General features: G+C 64.8%; 1 protein-coding gene across 2 annotated transcripts; it reads left to right on the top strand.

Annotated features, from left to right (window-relative positions):
• Positions 1–2,534: 2,534 nt before the first annotated feature.
• Positions 2,535–8,918, top strand: LOC308235756 (pleckstrin homology domain-containing family F member 1-like). 2 transcript variants are annotated; one of them, XM_080644864.1, is made up of 2 exons: positions 2,535–2,596; positions 6,012–8,918. In XM_080644864.1, exon 2 carries the CDS (start codon positions 6,021–6,023, stop codon positions 6,852–6,854), a length of 834 nt encoding a protein of 277 aa, XP_080500990.1. In that variant the 5' UTR covers positions 2,535–2,596; positions 6,012–6,020; the 3' UTR covers positions 6,855–8,918. The 2 variants fall into 2 exon arrangements, with proteins under 2 accessions (XP_080500990.1, XP_080500991.1); XM_080644865.1 differs by lacking the exon at positions 2,535–2,596 and adding an exon at positions 3,032–3,139.
• Positions 8,919–9,958: the final 1,040 nt, after the last annotated feature.

Here is a 9,958-nt window from a genome sequence, read left to right on the forward strand (position 1 = left end):
GGGAGGGCGGGGTGGGGTTGGGGGGGGGCCTGCACCCAGCCGAGCTGTGAATCTCAGCTCCTCCCTCACCCTCCGTGCGGCACAAAAAAATAAAACAAACAGAATACAGAACAACAAAATAAATGACTCGGGAACTGGTGTTTAATTAAGCAATAAGACTTGCCGGGGCCTGGCGGCCGCCTCATAAACCCACTCCCGATTGAGTCCAGATGAGCCTCAGAGCAGCCCGAGTGTGATGGGAGGATTGCTCCCAGGAGCGACCAGCAACCCCACCAGGTCTTCCCCAGAGCCGGCTCCCGGCTGCTGGCTGGCAGGAGGGAGGGAGGGAGGGAGCCGCTCCGCTCCGAGGCTGGGGGAGATGGAAACACCAATCCTAGCTGTCTGGGCGTGGCTCAGTGGTTGAGCGTTGACCTATGAACCAGGAGGTCACAGTTGGATTCCTGGTTGGGGAACAGGCCTGAGTTGCAGGCTCGATCCCTAGTGGGGGGCGTGCGGGAGGCAGCTGATCCATGATTCTCTCATCATTGATGTTTCTATCTCTCCCTCTCCCTTCCTCTCTGACAGCAATAAAAATATATGAGGGGGCGGGGGGAGGAGGGAGAGGGGGACGGGGAGGAGGAAGGACATGGGGACACCTTACGGTCCTTATGTCTAAAGTGGTGAAGCAGCCCTGACTGGTTTGGCTCAGTGGATGGAGCGTCGGCCTGCGGACTGAAAGGTCCCAGGTTCGATTCCGGTCAAGGGCATGTACCTTGGTTGCGGGCACATCCCCAGTAGGAGGTGTGCAGGAGGCAGCTGATCGATGTTTCTCTCCCATCGATGTTTCTAACTCTCTATCCCTCTCTCTTCCTCTCTGTAAAAAATCAATAAAATATTTAAAAAAAGAAAGAAACTAGTGATTTCACAAGAAAAATTTAAAAAAATAAAAAAAATAAAGTGGTGAAGCAGCCTCGGCCCTCAGGTGTGACTGAGACGGTGTGCGTGCTCGTAGCTCAAACACATGGCTGCTTCCTTGTCTTTATGTTTTCCCAGCTTTCTTTTTTGTTCCCCAATCCTGAGCCCTGAGCCCTGAGCCCCACAGCCTGGAAGGAGCAGCAAAGGCCTCGGGGGAGCCCTCGTCTTTTCCACGGCTTGCGGCTGGGCTGACTCAGCTTCTGCCTCTCTGTGAGTCACGAGTTTTTCCTCCTCCGGGAGGAGCATGGCCCTCCGCCCAGGTCTCCTCCGACCACTCGGGCCCCATGGGGAGGGACAGGCAGCTGCAGGACGGAGTCCGTGCTGCCTCCAGGGCCTTCCCCGGAGCTCCATCCACAGCAGCACAGCTGGCAGGAAGGGCAGACGTGGAGACAGAGGTCCTAGTGGACCCCTGACCAACAGTGAGACAAGGCTTGTTGGGGGTCTCCTGACTCCAGGACCAACATCCCTTCCCCAGTTTTCCAGAACCATGGAAACGCCTCCTTCTCCAGACACTTGCTCTGGGCCTGGCGCAGTGCTGGGTGCCAGGCAGGGTGCTGTGGCGAACCACGTAGCTGTGCCCTCGGCATACAAAGTGTGTCCACCTGGGATGGCATTTCCCAGAGTCGTCATGTCCCAGCTGACCTCTGAGGTTACACCTCGGCCTCTGGGGTCCCGGGGGGCTCATCTCCCCCTCTGTACATCAAGACCCATAAATCCACAGGCTTCCTGAACTGCAGGGACGTCAGTGGGCAAACTGCGAGAGGGATCCACGGAGCTCTGTGGGGGCGGCAGTGACCGGGAAACCCACGCCCTGTCTGAGGGCACAGCTCTGCCGGGAGATGGGCACCGTGGCTTACCTTCTGTGCATGTTGGCCAATTTCCACTAAAAAGGTTGAAAGTAGATAAAATGCGCCAGGCCGTGTGGCTCCGTGGTTGAGCGTCTACCTCTGAACCAGGTCACGGGTCAGGGCATTTGCCGGGTTGCGGCCTGATCCCCAGTATGGGGCGCTCAGGAGGCAGCCATCAAGGATTCTCATCATTGATGTTTCTCTCTCTCTCTACCTCTCCCTTCCTCTCTGAAATCAATAAAAATATATTTAAAAATTAATTTTGAAAAAATAGGTAAAATGCTGCTGATTTGTTCATATGATTATTAACCTCTAGCGGAGATGACCACGTCAGCGGGCAGCCGGGAGGCCCCCCAGAGGCGGGGAGGCCCAGCCCCGCACCGCCCTCCGCCCTCCCCTGGCCCGCAGCCCCCACCGCCCCGCAGCCGGCCGAGGTCCAGGACCACCTGCCCCGGGTGAGAGCGGCGGGTGTGCGGAGCGCGGCGGCGGAGAGGAAACTGGGGACCAGCCGGAGGCGGCCAGCAGGACGTCCCGCCCAGGCCCGCCCGCCCGCGGTGCGCAGGACCCGCACACTCAGCTCCGGCCGCTCCGCCCGCGCACATTCTCAGTTCTCGGGCTCCTCGGACTGGGCGCCCAGGCCCCGCCCCCGCCGCGCGCCAGGGCTCCGATTGGCGGAGACGCCCAGGGGGCGTGTCCGGGAGAGTTCGGACGCGGCGGGGGCGGGGCGGGGCTGGGCAGCGGCGGGCGAGCGGGACGCGGCGCGGAATGCGGGCGCGCGGGGTCCTGGCGGAGAGGTAAGCGCCCCCCAGGGCAAGGCAGGGCAGGAACGCGCGGAGCAGGGGGCTCCCGCCGGCCGCCCACACGCCCCGCACCGCCAGGTCGAGGTGGGTGCGCAGCCAGGACGGCTCGGCCTCTGGCCCGCAGCGTAGGCGCGGAGCAGGGCGCTCATGGCTGGCGGCGAGGTGGGGGCTTTAGGGGCTCCGAGGAGAGAGGGGAGGACAGAAGAGGGGGTGCCGGGGCTGCGCGACGTGTGAACGCAGGGGGGCTCCGGGGGCGCCCGAGGGGCCTCCTTCCTGGTCCCTGTCCGTGGGGTCTGGAGAGGTGGGGGACCGCTGCCCCAGCGGAGGGAGGGGGCCTCTCATTGAGGAGCCGCCTGCCCTCTGACCCGTGCAGTTTGTGACTTGGTGGGAGTTGTCGAAGGAAGCAGGGCTGGGCGCCCATTTCACGGAAGACGTCAGTGAGGCCGCGCCCTCCCGCCTAGAATCCGTCTGATCCCCTCCCTCTCCCGCTGGAGGAGCGGGCCACGCAGGAGTGGGGTGTCGGCCAGCCCCCTGCAGGTGGGGAAGGAGGCCCATCACCCACACTTGCTCTCCACCCAGGCCGGCCGGAGAGGGCAATGTGTGGAGGAATCTGAACAAAGCTGTCTCTACGCAGGAAGGGGGTGGGGACCGCTCTTGCCACAAAGTTTCCAGTTAGAGGAGGGGTGTTCCTGGTAGTGATTCCCACTGGGGTCTCTGCAGGCCTGACCTCAGCGGTGTCCCCGCGCACGTCAGCCCTGGGGCTGCCAAGACCCAGAGGTGAGGCCGCCCAGCTGAGCTGAGGGACCTGCCCTACCCGCCTGCCCCAAAGGGGCCCATGACCGAGGAGGTGTGTGTGTGGGGGTGAACATCTGATTCTGTTTTTGGTCAAGAGCAGCCTTCAGCCCGGCTGGCGTGGCTCAGTGGTGGACATCGACCTGTGAACCAGGAGGTCACGGGTTCGAATCGCAGTCAGGGCACAGGCCCGGGTTGTGGGCTCGATCCCCACCCAGTGTAGGGCGTGCAGGAGGCAGCCGGTCCGTGATTCCCTCTCATCACTGATGTTTCTCTCTCCCCCTCTCCCCTCCTCTCTGAATCAGTGGGAATCTATTTAAAAATAAATGAATAACTAGAGAAGAGCAGCCTGCAGCCGCCCGCGGGGAGTTCAGAGCTGGCTTCCCGGTCACTCCGCTGGGAGCCGGGCAGTGACTCCGAGGATGGAGGGGCCTCAGGGGGCTCAGTGAGGGAGGACTAAGTGAGAGAACACTTTCAATGGGCGTCCCGCTGTGCACTGTGCCCGGGAGCTGTGGTTTATTTTCCTCTTTCCTCTTCCTTCTGGGGCGGGGGGAGGGGGGGCGGCTTCTAGGAAGCCCGAGGCCAGGGTGGCTGAGAGGCGGGCCCTCTGCATGGGGGAGAGCACTTGGTCAGTGACACCACCTTCGCCCACACCCCCTCACACTCCCCCCACCCCCGGTGCCCTGGGAGACACCACAACTCCTCCTCCTGGCTGTGGGCTGCAAAGACAGGCCCCTGTGACCCCTCTGACCTGACCTCACCCTCCTCCCTCCACGGCCTCCGAGGGTCAGGGCCCTGGGCTGCTCCCTGGGCCCAGAACAGGCTCCCCTCCGGCCTGTGCAGGGCTGGCTCCCTCACAGGGTGCAGGGGGTGCCAGGTGACTGTCCCCGGTCCTGCTGGCACCACCCAGCTCTGCCCGCCACGCCAGCCTTCCTCCTGGCGGCCAGCACTCCCATCAGAAGTGACCTGCTCGGTTCTCCTTCTAGCACACGCCTCCCCCCAGGAGGGCTGCCTCTGAGGGCTGGTCCCCACTCCCTGCTGCGAGGTGCCCACACCCCTCCCCCAGGTGCCCACACCCCTCCCCCAGGTGCCCACACCCCTCTCCCGGGGCTCAGCGCTGTCCTCCCTCAGTGGAGGGAGGGAGGGAGGTTCATTTTTTCTGGTGAAAAGAGAAGAGGCCTCCCCATCAGCTGGGGGTGGAAGTGGGGGTGGGGTTGGGGGTGGAGGTGGGGGTGCGGAGGCAGGCGGAGGCGGGGCTGCTGTTCTTACCAGGAAAAACCTCCAGGTCCTGTCACCAGGGTGGGAAGCTCCTGTCGTGGGGAGGTGGGCGGATGCTGGGGGAGCCCCTGGGACGTGGCCAGGCCCTGTGCTCACTTCCCCCAGGCCACACCCACGGGCCTCTGGTCAGGGGACCTGCAAGCAGCCCCAGAGCTCACCCACCACAGGGCCGCTCTCGCTCTTCTGGCCCCGGGCCCGTCCCCCTCCGCGGCGGGGCCATAGGTCTCGACGGTCCTTGGCTGCGGCCTGGGCTCCCATCCGGTCTGCCAGGCGCCTGACCCAGGAGTGTGCCTGGCACGTGGGCATGTGGTGGCAGCCGCCCTCTGCCCTGCTCCCTCTGACCCTCGGGAGTGTTGGAAAGGTCACCACGAGCCACTTACAAAGCACCTACTGTGTGCTCAGCCCTGTCCCAAGTGCAGGGGCTAATGCCATGAACGGGAAAAGGCTCCTGCTCGCATGGAGCTGAGATCTGAGCGAGGGAGGCAGGCGGTGGACGGCGTGGAGCTGTGTCCCACCCCGTCTGCCAAGGCTCCCGGGGTCCCCGCTGCCCACAGGGACAATGTGCTGTCCTGGTCTTTTTTTTTTTTCTTTTAATCTTTTTTTATTGAAATTATTACACATGTCCCCCTTTTTTCCCCATTGATCCCCTCTAGCCCGCCACCTGCTCCCCACCCAGACCCTCCCCACCCTAAGGTCTGTGTCCATGGGTTATGCATAGATGCATACAAGGTCCTTGTGGATCTCCTTCCTCCCATTTATCCTCCTCCACCTTCCTCTGAGGTTCAACAGTCTGTTCTGTGCTTCTGTGTCTCTGGAGCTATTTTGTTCATCAGTTTATTTCTTTAAAATATATTTGTACTGATTTCAGGGAGGAAGGGAGAGAGAGAGGGAGAGAGAGGGGGGGGGAGAGAGAGAAACATCAATAATGAGAGAGAACCATCAATCGGCTGCCTCCTGCACGCCCCCTACTGGGGATCGAGCCCACAACCTGGGCAAGTGCCCTGACCCAGAATCGAACAGTGACCTCCTGGTTCCTAGGTCATGCTGAGCCATTGACCCACCCGCACGGGGCCACCCGTTTATTTTACCCCTTAGATGCCAGATAGGAGTGAGTCACGTGATCCTTGTTCTCTGACGTGCTTATTTCACTTCCCATGATGCTCTCCGTCAGTGCTGGCTCCCCATCCCTGGCTCTGCACACGCCCTCTCCCCGGGGACCCCTCACCTCCCAGTAACCCCTTGTCTAAGGCTCGGCCTCTGGGCACGGAGGGGGTGGAGATGGGTGGGCAGTGTGGTCCCTCCCGGTGGCACCCCCTGACGCCCTGTGCGCCCTCCACAGCCCGCGACGATGGTGGAGCAGCTGGCCAACACGGAGATCAACCGCCGGCGCATCGCCCAGGTGGAGAGCTGCTTCGGGGCGTCGGGGCAGCCGCTGGCGCTGCCGGGCCGCGTGCTGCTGGGCGAGGGCGTGCTGACCAAGGAGTGCCGCAAGAGAGCCAAGCCACGCGTCTTCTTCCTCTTCAGCGACATCCTGGTCTACGGCAGCATCGTGCTCAGCGGGCGCCGCTACTGCGCCCAGCGCGTCATCCCGCTGGAGGAGGTGACGCTGGAGCCGCTGCCCGAGACGCTGCAGGCCCGGCACCGCTGGCTGATCCGCACGGCCCGCAAGTCCTTCGTGGTGTCGGCCGCCTCGGCCACGGAGCGCCAGGAGTGGATCAGCCACATCGAGGAGTGCGTGCGGCGGCAGCTGCGGGCCACGGGCCGCGCGCCCAGCACGGAGCACGCGGCGCCCTGGGTGCCCGACAAGGCCACGGACATCTGCATGCGCTGCACGCACACCCGCTTCTCGGCGCTCACACGGCGCCACCACTGCCGCCAGTGCGGCTTCGTGGTCTGCGGGGACTGCTCCCGCGCCCGCGTCCTGCTGCCCCGCCTGGCGCCCAAGCCCCAGCGTGTCTGCAGCCTCTGCTACCGCCAGCTGGCCGCCCAGAGGCACCAGGGGGAGGGCGAGGGGGAGGAGGCGGGGGGCCAGGCCGCGGGGTCGCCTTCCAGGGCTGGGGCCGGCTGCGGGGCATCCAGTGGGGACGAGGATGAGGACTCAGACGAGGACAAGGAGGGCGACTGGCCCGGCCGCGTCAGGTTCTACGACTCCGGGGTCTCCTGGTCCTCCTTCCACAGCTGACGGCGGCCTCGGGCTGCGGGAAGGCCAGTCACACTGCATCCGCCTGCACACCCTCCTCCTCCCGGGGCGCAGAGTCCCCGAAGCTGCCCGGCCCCCAGGACCCCGCCCTGGGCTGGTGGGCGGCGGTGGAGAGGCGCTGGCCCTCGTCCCCCAGCACCCCTCCTCCTGCCATGGGCGTCTCTGTCCACTCCGGGTTGTTCTCTTTCCAGGCAGCAGCCCCCACACTCACCCTCCTGGGGCCGAAGGCCATTGCTCAGCCGAGAGCTGTGCTGCCCGAGGGACCAGCCGGGCGCCTCCTGGGACAGAGCGGGTCCTGCTTCTCGGAGGCCGTGATCCACGGCACGTGACCGCGACCAGGACCCCCCCCCCAGGGACCATGGGGCTCCAGGAACCAGGCCTGCCCACCCCCCTTGCTGGTGCCCGCCTGCCCGTCAGCTGGGCTCTGTGGGGCTGGGCGTGTGGCTCCCCGGGCAGCGGTGCCCACCAGGCTGGCGCCTCCCGGCCCTCCTCCCTCCCTGTGGCCGGGAAGCCGTGTTTGCTGCGGGACTGACCGCTGGGACAGAAGCCTAACCAGGCGACTCCCCATAAACAGGGAGCCACGCGGCTGTGGGTTTAAGGCCAGGTGTCATCCGGGCTCTGCGCACCAGAGGCTGACCCCGTGCTGGGACCGCTGTCCACGTGACCCAGAGGCTGACCCCGTGCTGGGACAGCTCTCCACGTGACCCAGAGGCTGACCCCGTGCTGGGAGCGCTGTCCACCATGACCCAGAGGCTGACCCCGTGCTGGGACAGCTGTCCACGTGACCCAGAGGCTGACCCCGTGCTGGGGCAGCTGTCCACGTGACCCAGAGGCTGACCCCGTGCTGGGACAGCTCTCCACGTGACCCAGAGGCTGACCCCGTGCTGGGAGCGCTGTCCACCATGACCCAGAGGCTGACCCCGTGCTGGGACAGCTGTCCACGTGACCCAGAGGCTGACCCCGTGCTGGGGCAGCTGTCCACCCTGACCCAGAGGCTGACCCCGTGCTGGGGCAGCTGTTCACGTGACCCAGAGGCTGACCCCATGCTGGGGCAGCTGTCCACCGTGACCCAGAGGCTGACCCCGTGCTGGGGCAGCTGTCCACCCTGACCCAGAGGCTGACCCCGTGCTGGGGCAGCTGTTCACGTGACCCAGAGGCTGACCCCGTGCCGGGGCAGCTGTCCACGTGACCCAGAGGCTGACCCCGTGCCGGGGCAGCTGTCCATCGTGACCCAGAGGCTGACCCCGCGCTGGGACAGCTGTCCACCGTGACCCAGACCCAGGACGCGGGCAGCCGTGGGCTCAGGGGTTCCCACCACATCGGGGTGGTCCCCACGCACACACCCGCCCGCCAGGGGCCCCGGCACCTGCGGCGGTAACGTGCCGAGTTCCCTGAGTGGGGACAGCGTGAGGCCGCCAGGAGCCGTGCGTCCAGCTGGGCCCGGCCCCCCAGAGGCTGGCGTGTTGATGGGGAGGCCCAGGTGCAGCGAGTGTGTGTTGGGGCAGGAGCCGGATGCCCGCCTGGCCCACACCCGGCCCCAGAGCCGTGGGCCCGTTCAGGCTGTCTCCAGCCCCGGGAGCCTTAGGGCCAGGAGCGCTTCCCCAGCCCACATGGCAGGCATGGTGCCTGAGGCCCCACCTTCGGGTTCCATCCCAGGGGGTGGTGTGTGGGGGGGAGGGCCACCAAGCCTCTCTGGCCGGGTCTCAAATGTCCCCCTGGAGTCTGCCTCTGACTCAGCAGGTGGGGCCTGGCTCCAGGCAGTGCCTGTCAGCCTGCTGTTCCCAGGCACCACCAGGGGGGGGCAGGAGGGCGAGGTTCCCAGGGCCTGTGAGGCCTTCCTCAGGGGGCAGAGGGACCGGACCAGGGGTGTGTACGGGGCTGGGGCGGGGTGGGGGGTCAGAGGTGCGTCCAACAATGACTGGTTTGTGTACAAACCCGGGCCTCACTGGCCACACAAACTGGTCCTGGCTGGTTTTGCCTGGACAGAGGGCTCTGGGCAGACAGGTCACGGGGTGAGGGGCAACTTCCTGAAGCCAGATGGGGTACCCTCTCAGCAACGAGGCCACGCAGCCGGTCCCTTCACCCTGCATGGTGCTGGGGCAAGGGGTGCGCAGTCCCAGCCACAGCCTCCTGGTCTCATCCCCTCCCCGGGGCCTCCCCGCCTGGTCCCTGATCCGGGGCAGCGTGCACTGTGGCAGGAGCGAGGTCTATAGGCGGCTGGGGCCAGGGCAGGGCAGGGGCCAGGGTCCTGTTCTGAGTCCCTCCCAGAATCCATCTCCTGCTGGCTCCCCGCACCTGCACCCTGACCCCCACCTCGAGGAGCCAGCTCCAGAATGTTCCAGCGCTGACAACAGAAAGGCAGGCCCCGGGGAGCAGGGAGTGGGTGAACAGGCCACTCTGGGCAAAAAGCGGGGGCAGTTTCAATCCCTGGAGCGTGCACTGCGGGCCCTGCCAGGGGCTCCCCCTCCAGCAGGAGGCTTTCCCAGACCCGGGCTGCCCAGGGCTCCCAGGCGGAGGGGGAGTGGGGCCTCGTCTGCCCGCAGTTCTTTCTCCCGGAAATCTGCCCCTCCAGCTGCCACAGCAGTGCCCTGCATCCAGCTTTTAAATGACCAGCATCTTACAATGCCAAAATGGCCGGCCGGCGTGGCTCCGTGGTGGAGCATTCATTGACCAATGAACCAGGAGGTCAGGGTTCGATTCCCGGTCAGGGCACATGCCTGGGTTGTGGGCTCGATCCCCAGTGTGGGGCGTGCAGGAAGCAGCAGATCCATGATTCTATCATTATGTTTCTCTCCATCTCCCTTCCTCTCTGAAATCAATAATAATATACATATTGTGAAACTACTGCCACTTTTTAACCCAACAACCTCACTTTGAGGGGTCTCCCTAAGACCGTCTATCAGGAGCCAAGATACAAGCGGAATGTTAACGCAGAAAGGCCCATGCAGCGTGTATGGTTCTAAGGACCTCCACAGGCAGCCGCACCGGGCGGGGCCACTGAGTGCCAAGGAATGTGACCGCCGCCACACACGTGGGCAGATTCCGAGCTACAGCCCAGGGTTCACCCGTGGAAGGATTCAAAGTGG

Source organism: Plecotus auritus (assembly GCF_963455305.1).
Source record: "Plecotus auritus genome assembly, chromosome: 10".
Taxonomy (NCBI): domain Eukaryota; kingdom Metazoa; phylum Chordata; class Mammalia; order Chiroptera; family Vespertilionidae; genus Plecotus; species Plecotus auritus.

Excerpts from the sequence above, each read along its gene's own strand:
- LOC308235756 (XM_080644864.1), top strand. The coding sequence starts at position 6,021 with ATGGTGGAGCAGCTGGCCAACACGGAGATCAACCGCCGGCGCATCGCC.